Source organism: Cryptomeria japonica, chromosome 10 (assembly GCF_030272615.1).
Source record: "Cryptomeria japonica chromosome 10, Sugi_1.0, whole genome shotgun sequence".
Taxonomy (NCBI): domain Eukaryota; kingdom Viridiplantae; phylum Streptophyta; class Pinopsida; order Cupressales; family Cupressaceae; genus Cryptomeria; species Cryptomeria japonica.
In genome coordinates, this window is record NC_081414.1 from 915,593,773 (window position 1) to 915,607,397 (window position 13,625).

At 33.4% G+C, this 13,625-nt stretch overlaps 1 protein-coding gene across 1 annotated transcript; it reads right to left on the reverse strand.

Moving 5' to 3' along the window:
• Positions 1 to 1,135: 1,135 nt before the first annotated feature.
• Positions 1,136 to 7,901, reverse strand: LOC131061719 (laccase-12-like). The gene is made up of 6 exons (XM_057995531.2): positions 7,707 to 7,901; positions 7,216 to 7,367; positions 6,894 to 7,138; positions 2,656 to 2,784; positions 1,627 to 2,577; positions 1,136 to 1,520 (listed from the first exon to the last, which is right to left on the reverse strand). Exons 1-6 carry the CDS (start codon positions 7,815 to 7,817, stop codon positions 1,390 to 1,392), a joined length of 1,719 nt encoding a protein of 572 aa, XP_057851514.2. The 5' UTR covers positions 7,818 to 7,901; the 3' UTR covers positions 1,136 to 1,389.
• Between the last annotated feature and the right edge of the window lie 5,724 nt (positions 7,902 to 13,625).

A 13,625-nucleotide genomic window follows, 5' to 3' on the forward strand; every position in this document is an offset into this window, starting at 1 on the left:
CTGGAACCCAAAGGCTGGAAGATATGTTTTGTCCAGTATAATTGAAATCAAAGGACGTGGTCTTGAAGGAAAGTCTGTTTTGAAGACCCCTTTTATGTCAAAGTAAAAAGCTTGGAGAATGCCAATGCTGGGCTTCACAAACGATATGTTGTTCATGCTTGCAGCGAGTCTGAATCCGTTTGGGCCTGCACAAGTCTGATTGAGGGGACAAGCAAGCAACCCAACTGTTGCACTTCTGATAATACATGGATGATAGATTCTTTTGGAGGTTAGTTTTTTTTTCCATGAATATATTTTGTAGTATCTTTGATGGGTATGTTGTCTATTCTTTTCATATGAACTCTAAATGTTTATTTGCTTGAATTTTCAATTGAGTTATATCAAAATTATCATTATATTAGGCTACAAGTTTTCTTTGATAATTATTACTTTTTTTTGTTTGTGCACCAAAAGATTTCAATTTAATTAATTAAGAATTTTTATATATAAATATCCAAAATCTCATTATTAGAAGAAAGTATCAAAAGTCATTAGAATTATCAAATGTATTGACAAAAATGAATCAATAACTGAATTTCATTAGAAAGGCTCTAAAGAAATCTAGATTACTGCATCCTCATGGCATGCATGCTATGTCTGTGAACTTGCACCACTTCATAGGCACTAGAGTTGCTACTCAAACAAGACAAGCTCATCTCCTATTACCTTAAAGAAAGATCAATTATGTTTATTAGCACAACAAAATAATTATGATTTAGGTGTAAGAGGAAAGGAGAATATATTTAGTGTGACAAAGAAGAAGGCCACACAATGGAGACAAGATCAGATGACATGGTTGCATCCAAGGTAATACTGTATCGTGTAATACAGTCTTTTCGAATAAATTATTATATGCGAATACTCCTACAATGTAATTATTCTTTTGCTAAACATATTTGTAAATCAACCTCTAAAATCAAACATTACATTCCACCAAAACTGCTAAGCACCTCTTTTCATTCTTATTTTTTCTTAGCAGCTTATCCCTCACACTGAATGGTGATCTCCACCAATTAAACCATTGTAACGTCGGCATCCAAAAGTCCGTAGCTAATATTTCATTCTCCTTGTAGAGGAGCATTGAAAAACTGATAGATAATGAAATTATTACATTTTCATGGAATTGAATAACAAGGGCGAAACCCAAATATGGATTACATGGTATATCGAAAATAAAAAATAAGGAATGGACATTACCCTGATTTATTAATTTGACATGATCAATTCAAGTCATGTTGAGCAATTATTATTTGTTAATATATTAACTAATAGAACCCATAAAATATATTAACTAATAGAACCCATAAAATATATGGTGTTGGTGGGGAATACATTCTATGGACAAGCATCCTAGCATCTGGGAAGATCAGGAGGAGGAGGCTCCAAACTTGACGAGTAACTTGGACCGTTCTTCACCACAAACACCGTATTCAAACCCCACGTCAAATGATCATCAAAATGACAATGCAAAAACCAAGCACCTGCATAAACAATAATGATTCACTCTATTACATATATTCTCCTAAATTCAAGTTCAAGGAACCGCGTGCGTTAATTCTAAAAGGATTAAAGTTGTATAGTAATTACCTGGGTTGTCAGCTTTAAATCTAATTGCAGCCCAGCCACTCAAAGGCACCCCAACAGTATTCCTTAGTGGTGGATCCACCAAATTGAAATTGAGTGGGTCTGTCTGATCATTATAGTTTCCAAAACCCTGTCCCACCACAAAAAAATCATAACCATGAAGATGCATTGGATGGTCATCTGCCTGGAAGATATTCGTTCCCTGGTACACAACCTGAACTGTATCATTATAATTGAACACTTTCACTTTTGTCCCAAAAGTTGGTGCCCAAATAGTTTTAGGGATATTATCCCCAGTATAGTTGAACACAAGTGGGGGATTTGAAGGGAAATCTGTAGTAAAGACGCCTTTGATGCCAAAATAATAAGCTTGCAAGATGGCAATATTTGGTTGAACAAAAGAGTTATTGTTCATGCTGGCAGCTATTCTAGTGTTATTAGGCCCGCTACAATTCATACCAGGTGGGAGTGGGCATGGAAGCAAATTCAGCCCTACGGTTGTGACAATGCTCTTGTCTATAGTCTGTGGAACATCTATCGCGTGCTCTGGTGAAGCTAGGCTTCGTAATGCTCGGCTAAATACAGTCACAGTGGCCGTATCGTTGTATACTGGCAGCTGTGGGAGGATTGGGGTGGCAGATGACTTAGAGCCCTCATAGTTTATAATGGCAGTTGTGGTGGTATTATCAAAGTAGCCTACTGGTTGTGTGGTGTATACACTGGCAGCTATGTAGTATCTACCTACTGGTTGATTCGCTGTGAGGAGAACATCTGTACTCTGGCCTGGTGTTATAAACATAACATCTGTTGTGTATGGCTTTGTGTAGGAAGCGTCTGCACCGACGACTGTGAGATTGTGTGATGCTATCTTGAAAAATAGGTGGCTATTGAGTGCAGCATTCACAATCCGTAGAAGGTAAGTTTTTCCCTGTTTTACAAACATGTTGAATGTTCCTGCATGAAAAAATGGTGTCACTGTCGATTCCTTTCATGATAAATTGCGAGTATTAGGTTAGCTATTTTTGGGAGTACCTGATGTTGAGCAAGGATAGAGGTCTCCTGGCTGGCCATTGATGGTAAAAGCATCGGATATATTGGGTGCACCACCTGATATAGTTGCTTGCCTTACAACCACTTCAGGATCGCTATTCCACCAATCTCCTATTTAATATATGCAAATTAAGTCAAATTTTAGGAGGGCAAAATGTGAAGGAATGATAAAACATTGAATGCAAAGTCTTTTTTCTACTGTACAAATTGACGACGACGAAATGCATAAGGAATGATAAAGCATTGAATGCCAATTCCTTTTTCTACTTTACAAATTTGGGTACTTTTAAATACCGAACTATCAAGGAAAGTGATAACAGTTTTAGATAAAGAAAATATAAATCTAAATGTGTAACTATTGTATCAAATTAAAAACAACAATTTGAAAACCAAGGGTCACAATTTAGAAATCCACTTTAAACAATGAGACAAATACAACCAATGGAACATCAAGAGTCACAACTTAGAATTCTACACAAAGGTGTCCCTCATGAAAGTTGAACTTGGGTCCCCACATTAAGAACTCAATGCTTTAACCAACTAAGCTCAACCCCTTGGGACTATTTTAAATTTTTTTATAATATATATAATGTTATATATAATATTTTCATGATATTATTAATAAATATTTTTTTATTCATTAAAGATTTGTTAAATTATAATTATTTATTTATATTGTATTAATTGATTTTTGTCTAATAAAATTAATTTAATCATTCATCACAATTTATTATTTTTATTTAATAAATACAATATAAAGGTATCAAATAACAATGACTTTTTAACTAATATGAGAAAAAATAAAGATTGTTAAAACAATTAAATACAATATGAGATAAATAGTGACATCGACCTTCTCCTCACCCTTTCCTAGTATTTTTACCATCTAACAACTTATTTTTATCATCTAACAATGGTTTTCTTTTTTCTATTTATCCATTTACACTCATTTTAGTAAAACGTAATAAACATTTAGAAATAATTATAAACAACGCATTTACATTTTTTTGTTAACTAGTTACTATATATCCTCCATGCCTTATATAAGTCCTTTATTAGTCATACTTGAGAGTTTTCATACTAACCAATAATTGTCCTATAAGATTAAAAAAAAGATTAAAAAAAATAAAATTAATTAATATGGTCGAATAATATTGTAAAATCTAACCAATAAATTTTAACATAAGACTATGTTACAAGATTCTAGAATCAATTATTTACAATGAAAAAAAACTTTATTAAGAGAATCATACAAATTATTATTAGTCTCTCATACTTTATGAGAAAGTATTGCCTACAACAATTATGAAACTCCTCAATAGAACTTAAAACTAACCTACATATTTTTGTTGTATTCATTAAATGGAAGTCTAAAATTTTTTATAAAGAAATTTCCAAACTCAATTGAACTAGAAAAAGATTAAAATTTGAAATTATTGAATCTATATTAACATACTATAAATCTATATTAATGCCAATTTAGTTTGGCTGGAGGGAGACTCTAACAACAGTATCCAATGTCTAATGGGAAATCAAAAACCTTCTTGGAATATTAAAACATGGATCGATAAATCTATGAATGTTATAAACTCATTCCAAAAAATTAAAATTTCTCATGCCTATCGTGACGCTAATGAGTTGGCTAACCACTTTGCCAACGTGGGCATTAGGAGTAATGATGAAAAAGTATGGAGGCTTGGTGATTTTTTCTCAATTGAAGTTAAGACCTTGTTGCCATATGATTTAGCCCAAGTGAGACAAGCCAACCTTTTTCAATAAATGTCTATGTCACCTCTTGAAATGATGGCTTAGATTTTTATTATTAAGAGTGTCATTCTATTGTTATCCCTATTTGTCTTGCACACTTTCTGGGTATTTTGTGACCTCTTCTGGATTTTTCTTGCTCTATGCTCTTCTGCCATTGTTGATGCCATGGGAGGCGAAAGAAAAAGGGTTGAACCCTTGAATTGCGATGATTTCAGGAATAATAAAATCATATTGTGCATATTGGAATGTGACAGGATTACCCCCTTCATAGAAAGATTGCATGGTGTCAATACCAATGTCACAAAGAAATTTGCCAAGGGCTTGAAGGATGGCAAAATCCAAATTGGTGGTAGGAAAACTCAAATTGATGAGAAGTTAATCATTGAGGTCACTGGTCTTTCCATAGACAATGCAAGATTCTACAGAGATAGGAAAATATCAAATGCAACTGTGAAAAGTTTTCCTAGGAATGAGAAGGAAAGGGAAAAGTTGGTTAAAGTAGATAAGAGTAGCTACGACACAAGTAAAATCAAAATCATCTAGTGCTCTATTCTTGTTGCTTTAATGAAGTATGTTGCCCTATATGGTAGATATACTAGGGCCTTCGGGCATCATTTCATTCTGCTGAACCACTTTAGGCATAAAGTGCATATATCTTTTCCCTTCTTCCTGCTTGCTTCTATTAATGCCAACATTAAAGAGCATAGGAAAAACAAAAATTATTATTTCCTTCATGGGGATTTGTTATTATTGATCCATGAACACATTAAAACCCTTCCCTCTCCCTTGTCTAGGGTTCCTTAAGGTTGTTGTGATTCTGAGGATGATGATGTTAGCCTTTCCTCTAATGAGTAAGAATGGAATACTGAGATGGAAGAGTCTAATTCTGGGATGGGCTCTTCCTTGAAGATTGGTCATAAAGTAAAGAGAGGCATGCATCCCCTGTGTCTACCTCTAGTTTTGAATCTCTGCCCTCCCACAATTCTATCCTAGATAAGTTTGTTCCTACCCCCATCAAGAGTGATAGACCCCCCTTCCCGAATGATCTCAATGCAAATTTGTCTTTTCTCAACTTGGATAGAGAGAACCCAGATAATGTCATGGCCATTGCTCGTGATTCAGTTGTGGATAATTTTAGGATGTTTAAATGGGTCTTCAATGAGATCAAGGACATCAATATCAAACTTTGAGAAATCAATAGAAAATAAGAAAATCAAGGCGGAACAGTGGATGGTGGACCATAGAAAATCAATTGTGGACTCCATGTAGAAAATGGTGAGCACTGTAAGTGATATGAAGAAAGATTATGATAGCAGAATCTCTTTTCTAGAAGATAAACTCAAAAAAGACTATAAAGGCACACTAAGTCAGTTTGAGAATAAATTCAAAAAAGTTAATGAGAACCTATTCTCTCTAGCTACATATAGTCACAAGATGGTGAAGAGTTCTGCTGAAATCATAAATATTATGGTGGGAAAAATGGATACTCTCCATCAGGAAGGGGCTACCTTGGATGTGGATTCCATAGATAAAAAATAGGAGGAAATGATTGGGCCATCCAAAAGAACCAAAGCCAACTTGAAGAAGAAATCTACAAACCAAGAAATCCAAGTACTCAAGAAAATTGCTCTAAAAATGACTCGGCTGGAAACTAAGGCCGCGGAGGCCCTAAAACATTTGTACTAGTTTCTTTCTCTTCCTTGTCTTTTTGCTAGGTTTTGGGCTTTTTTTTGTCTTTTGTTGAATCTTGGTTGCTATTTTCAAATGGGTATATCTTTATGCAGCTATTTGTGGTAGATCTTTGTTAAAAGGTTTCGGGTCCCTTCAAAACCTATTTAAAAAACATACTATAAATCTCCATATTAATAATTCTATATTAATATAGAATAAAACTTCAAATCATTGGCCCTATATTAATATACTGTAAAGCTCCAAATTATTGGCACTATTTTAATATACTATAAAGATCCAAATTATTGGCACTATATTCAATATATTATGAAATAAAATTGATCAGAGGAAGTGTTTTCTTCCTGTATTTTATCTCCAAAATATTGAATCAAACCCAATTGAATCTAAACTTCTATCAATTAGTTCAATCATTTACTTTAATAATTCTATATTGATATAGAATAAAACTCCAAATTATTGACCCTATATTAATATAGTGTAAAACTCCAAATTATTGGCACTATATTAATATGCTATAAAGATCCAAATTATTGACACTATATTCAATATATTATGAAACAAAACTGATCACAGGAAACACTTCCTGTATTTTATCTTCAAAATATTGAATCAAACCCAATTGAATCTAAACTTATATCGATTCCTTCACTCATTTTCTAAGTCCACAAATATTACTCTTCATTGAACCCAATTTCTAATCTAGCATCTCCTTCAAAAGACAGTCGTACAGATTAACCAAGGAAATCCATAAAAAAATGTACCTAGCACAAGAGGAATCTCGGCATAGGGTTGTGGAAAGGGATAAGGGCTTCCCCTTTTGGGATATATGACTAGTGCTCCATGAACTGTTGCACGGAGCCATGACACATGGGCATGCCACCACAAGGTTCCTTCCTGTGCAACAATGGTGAACCTGTATGTAAAACTCCCATCTGGCTGAATGGGACACTGAGTAATATACCCAGTTCCATCAGCCCATCCTGTGCCGAGCTGTCTCACTCCATGCCTAAAACAATTTGATCATCAGTTCTGTATCAAAAAAGTAATTCACAGCATACAACAGCTTTGAGATGCAGAGTTTACCAGTGAATGGTGGCATTATACTGGGCTCTATTATAGGTTTTAACGATCAGGGTGTCGCCATTGAATACATGCAGAGTAGGACCAGGAAACTGTCCATTCACTGTGATTTTGTTATGTGTCTGACACAACCTAGTAATAGGCGTCCGTTCAATCTGCACATATATAAAAAAATATTTTGAGTCAAATCTCTTTTTATTAAATGGAACTGCGATCTGATCTGATCTGATCTGTACCCTCTACAAATTTCTGCTTCATATTCTATATATGATCGAGCACTAGAAACGATTAAAGCCTTACATTCTAGATCTGAAACAGTTTAGATTTGGCATGTCTGTTAAGTCAGATACACCTTCAAACAGTTAGTTACATTCTAGATCTGAACAATTTAGATTTGGCATGTCTGTTAAGTCAAATACACCTTTAAAATGAGATATATACATCAATTAAAATCTCAACAAGAACAAATTTTCAAAAGGAACTAGTGAAATTACAACGAATGTATAGTGATGAACTTCTGCCCTCGCCAGATTGTGGAAAAGGCCAATGAATATAGCGAGCAACGATAGAAACCTTGATGAATCCCACTTCGACATTATCAACATATTCACCGAACAAAGTCTCCTTTCGTTGAGACTGAATCTCAAGTATAGAAAAGAAGCGCTCTTTGCATATTCAGCCCTTGAGCACTCTATATAAACTAATTTGATGGCAGTGTTCAAAGGAATAACGTAACTGGTTGCTTGTGCGACTTACCATTGTGATATAGGTAAAATGAAGACAAGATTTGAAGCAGATGTGACTAAATTTTGTATTATTGTACTGTTGTTATTGAATTGCAGTACGCTGAGGATTGTTGGTGTGTGAATTATTTAAAGGAATTCTTCTTGCTAGTGGTTAGAAGATCACACCGTCCGAAATTCGAATAATTAATTATTTTCCAAGTGGGCCCAATTTTTTTATTATTCACTCTTTTCGTGAATCAAATCTCAAAATATGATGTCACGTTGTTGAATATATAGCAGCGGTTTAGCTAGTTATTAGACTAGGTGTTAGACTATGCTCTATTGAAAAACTAGCTCCAAAAAGACTTGTACGTTTGTCAGAAAATCGATTAACACAATGTCAATTGTACATTATATACCGTTGATTGTTTTTTAAACAGTTGTGATTTTTTGAGCGGTCACTACACTGTTTTGAAATCAAAATAGATGCCTCCCTTCTAAATGATTCCTTATTTTTTAAGGAATTTCTATATTAGTTTTACAAAATATTATTATTATGATCTTTTGAATGATTCTCAACTGTTTTCCATATAATTTTTATAAAATATTATTTTTGTCAGATTTTTTTTTAATGTGACGAGTAATTGTTTTATATATTATTCTTATAAATCATTATTTATTATATCATATTTTTTTAAAAGGGTGGAGTAAATTATTTTGAATGATTGATAAGATATTTTTCAATTTGATAGGCTAGTCTTTTATATTTTATTCTTATTAAATATTGATTAGATTATATTTTTTTTAAATCTATGGAATAATATCTATTGAATGATTTGTATGATATATTTAATAATTTAAAAGTTTATAAATTATGGTGTGACTTGTTGTTGAACTAAATTTCAAATGACAAAATGTAGTTGGATGCATATGCTTAAATAGTTGCTTCTATAGCTAGATATCATATTGTGATCGCCAAGATTTTTTCAATGAATAAGTATTTTATACATTATTTGAATAAATTATTTTTCATTGTATTTAAAAAATTAAGTGAAATGATTTTTAAGTTAAGTTAAGAAAATGTCATAAATAAAAGTGTTAATTAGTATAATGTAGATAGGTAGTTAAACTGCTAAAAAAGGACTTACAAATAAAATAAGTGATAAAGGAAGATTACAATCATCACACTTCCCTTATCTATCAAGAATGCCCTTAAATTAACAATTGCTTGCCAACTCATGATAACTCCTTCACCATTATCTTTCTCTCTAGCTAGTTGCATTTTTTGGTTTTAGCATGATAAATAACCACTTCTAAGAAAGGAACTTTGCCATTACCCAACCAACTAAGAGTACCCATATCATAGGGTTGTAATGAAATTAAAAATAGACCAGCTTGGTGAAACCAACCACGATGACTATTCTCTTTAGGTATATAGTAGGTAGAGAATCATGTCCATAACCATTATGATTGTGTTAATATTGGCACCCTTGAGAAGATAACTAACTTGGGTATGAGAGGGAGAGGCTTGTAATTCCATACAGGGTTATATACTTGAGTGGCTTAGAAGCCCCTACAAGGGAACAACTTCAAGAAAGAACTTATTAGCTCGCACTTATATTTGCATGAGACCATTAGGAAAATCTTGTAGATTTAGTATACATAAAGAAATCAATATAAAAAAGATCTTGCGAAAAGTTGAGTTTATTTTCTCTCTTTCTTAATATTGAATAATTTTTCTACTCTAAAATAATTTCATACTCGTTACAATATAGCAATGTTTTTTAGACCAATCCACTAAAGGAATCACATGTCAAGGTGAAGGCTTTATATTGAAAGCATTAAATAAGTAATAGTGGAGGGAACACACATTCGTGAAATGAATAGTTTCTTGCATGGAATTTGTATATGATTAGATCAATTGAATCACTAAGAAGGCGCGAGGATGGGAAGAGAGAGACTGCAAGATGTGGTAGAGTAGTACGAAGATGAATATTGTGAGGATAAAATGTTGAAGGAGCTTAGAGAGGAGTAGAGGAAAAGGAGGTATATAATTATGTCTAGAAGATAGAGTTAAAGGTTGAGGGGAGAGAGGAGGGTGAAGATGAGGAATTCGGTGAAGAGGAGAGAGGATAGGAGGAAAGTATAAACTTAGTTGTGATAATAACTTGAGTTCATGAAGCTCATTAAATTTAAAGTATATAGATGTGGGTGGGCAAGGTGATGAGTACGGATAGAGATGGATATAGGTACAAGGATAGGAAAATCGATTGTGGTAAAGGGAGGGTGACAGGGATTAGGTGGCATTAGAAGATATACTATCAACAAATGTTAGTGAGATAGATGTTATGAGTAGGGAGTGGAAAAAGTAGTAGGATAAAAGAGATTCTCTCCACGATAAGAGTCACATCATGGTGGTGGATCGGAATGTCATCATGAGAGCACAAGATGCAATATATGTTTTCTAGATTCTAGAGAAAATGGGGAGGCACAATTCGTGAGGCATGAGAGTGATTCGATGAGATGATTACTAGGGGCATAGGGGATGAGCTAACCATTTATAGAGATATGAAGAGAATAGAAGGAGACAATATGATATTTGTGAGAGGTGGCCTATTAGATGTCATTTTATGAGTAGGTAGTGCCAATAGGACGAATTTCATATAGTTTTATAGAGTATTTAGGGTTATTCAGGTTAGTAGTGTTAGTGGATATGGGACCACCAAGGGGGGCACCTTAACTACTAGCATGTTCAATAGTGGATAGTGCTAGCTATAGTTAACATACATCCCCTTAGTTTTGATATATTTTGATGTTCCCTACAACATTTATGTATATAAATCTCTTACACTCTATGTAGTTACAATATAAATTATCCCTTTTTGATGATATATAAAGAGATAGTTTCACCATGTTATGCATATAATATGATGTAATGCAAGATTTTGATAATTTATGAAATATAACAAGTTTATAATTTAGATACTTAGATTAACAAATATAATCACTTAGTTTGAGTATGGATTTAATATAGAGGACCTTCCAAGGGAATGGAGGGAGGTGACAAGGGTTCTGATGAAAGATGTCATGCTAGATGGCCAATTCAAAAAAAATACACTCATAAATTTTTCCTATATTAAATCACTTTAGACAGGGCACTAGGATGAATTTCCCATTTTGGATTTATTCCTCCTTGTCTCAATTGATTATGGTGGCCCCATATAAGCCAAATGCTTTACCTCTTCATCAATGTCTCATTTTTAGACTTTACAATCACAGTTTGGGCTTCTCTCCAACTACCAATTCTATGCCCTTATTTACTAACCCTTCTTTGGTTGTGGATTTAAATCAATATTTGGCACCCAATATACTGAGTAACCTCTTCCTTGACTTTGGTTAACACCCCCCCTGCCCCTTGAAACATGTCAACCCTTAGCTTTCTACTAAAAAAAAAGATATTGATGCTTGTCTGTGTCCTAGAAAGGGAAATATGTTGCTTTCATTTAACCCTCATAAGATATTGATGATGATTCCTTATTTTTGTAGTCCACCTCTTCTGAATGGTCTCTTGATGAGTCCCAACCTCAAACTTCTAGGTCCAAACATAAGAATCTAGGTGCTTCTACTCATTCCTCTATTCCCACTCCTACTTGTAATAGTTCTGCAAAGATTTGTGCCATGATTAATGAGTTTATAAAGACCTACAATTTCCATAATGATATTATTAAATGGTTGCTACTTAAATTAAATACTACAGAGGATAAGATCAATAGGTTAGAGGGTCTATCTATAGTTGAGGTGAAGGCTAGGGATTGGTCCTTTAAGGCTAAATATGGGGTAGTGTGCCAAGGTTTTGTTCAAGGTTTGGCTGAGAGATTGGATAAGTGGGACACCCTAGAAGAAGATGATCAACAAGATTGTGATCTCTTTGCAGGTTCTTCAAAACGATCTAGAAAGGAAACACACCAAATATAATAGCTCTAGGTTTGATGAGGCTTTTGTTGGTTCTCAAGTGCATTTTGCTAAGAATGGTCATATGCCATTTTCTCTGTGGATTCTATCACCTCAAAGGAAATTTCTTCTTTTAGGGGTTTTTCTTTTCTTGAGCATTTGAACTTTCTTAATCAAAGAGTGGTAGGTTGTGAAGGGCCCTAGTCCTTGGGAAATCCATGTTCTGATTATGTGGTCATTTTTTGTCATTTCTTTGTCTTTGTCTTTGTCTTTTTTTCAATTTTCTTTTTTCTAATTGCTAGTTTTTGGGCTACATCTAGTCTCTTGTGTTTTTGTCATCTCACTGCTCATGAGACCCCTCTTCTCCAACTGATGGCTAGTATGCTGTATGATTCACCTAGTTGACCTTTGTTTGCATGAATTTATTTTCATATTTGAGGCTTGGGTAGTATTTATAGTTACCTAGAAGGTTTCGTATCATGCTTTAAGGAGACGTACTGAATTCATGCAGGTTGAAATCTTTTGTGAAGAGAAGTTTTTAATTTAATAGATATATCAAATGGAGACTCCCCCGGAATATTTAGCCGTTCTAGTCATGGCGTTTGGTATAAGTTGCATGCTTGAAATAGCAGCTCCTCCTCTTCAACGTCTTGGATGTTACTATCCTTTGCCTTGTCCCACCAAGTGAATTATTCACATTAAAAGAAAATCACAAGAAGAAATCTGTCGGTGGATTAAAAAAGGAAGGAGCGAAAGCAATAGCTAGTTTTTACGTGTGGGTATATTACCTTATGTGTCCATTCCCATTAACAGATATTGCCATCACTTTAGACCCACGTACTCACCACCCAAAAAGCATTACTTAAGCAACACATAAGCTACTTATAGAAATCCAGTCTACATCATCTTTATTACATAAGAAATTGCCCAAGTAAGTTCGATAAAGACTTGGCGTAATAAAGAGAATGGAATATTCTTATAATTTTGTATAATTATTATCTACCCATAGTACATATTAATGAGCTATCTATTTTTTTAGATCAACAAAGTTTTACTCCTTTTGTGTGTTTGGAAAATGAGGATAATGAGTATTACTCAATAAAATTTATTTACGATGATCATAAATCAATGTATGTAAGATAATTTATCATCTTAAAAGGAGTTTTGATACATGGTATTAGATTTTTTATAGATTAATCTTAGCACTTTATCTTTTTTAGATTAGTAGATAAATTGAAGTTTAGATTACGTAATGGAAACTAGCTTTGTTCTTGTTATCATATGTACATCAACATTTTATAAATAGATGCATTGTATTCAAATGTAAATTCCAAGATCTTGATAATAAAAGAGAAGATAGTTCATTAAGCATACAAAACCCACATTTGATGAAGTCAATCATATAAATAGAAAGAATGTACATCAAAAGATTAGTCCTTTAACTAACACAAGAGCATATAGAGTGTAAGGCAAATCTTGTATCAACCACAAATATTTTATTTAATATTTGTTTGATCTTCACGTATTTTGCTAGTTCTTAAATATGTTGTCATAATATGAAACATTTTTCATAGAAACAAATTTCATCACACTTATTTTCGAACATAATTCCAAGTTTCATATATGTAATCAAGGCCACCGTTAGGCCATTATAAATCTCACAAGAGATGTTCTAATTAATAATCTTTGGTTGTTGTATGCAATCAAAATTTAAAAACATGAAATAAGAAATAAAAG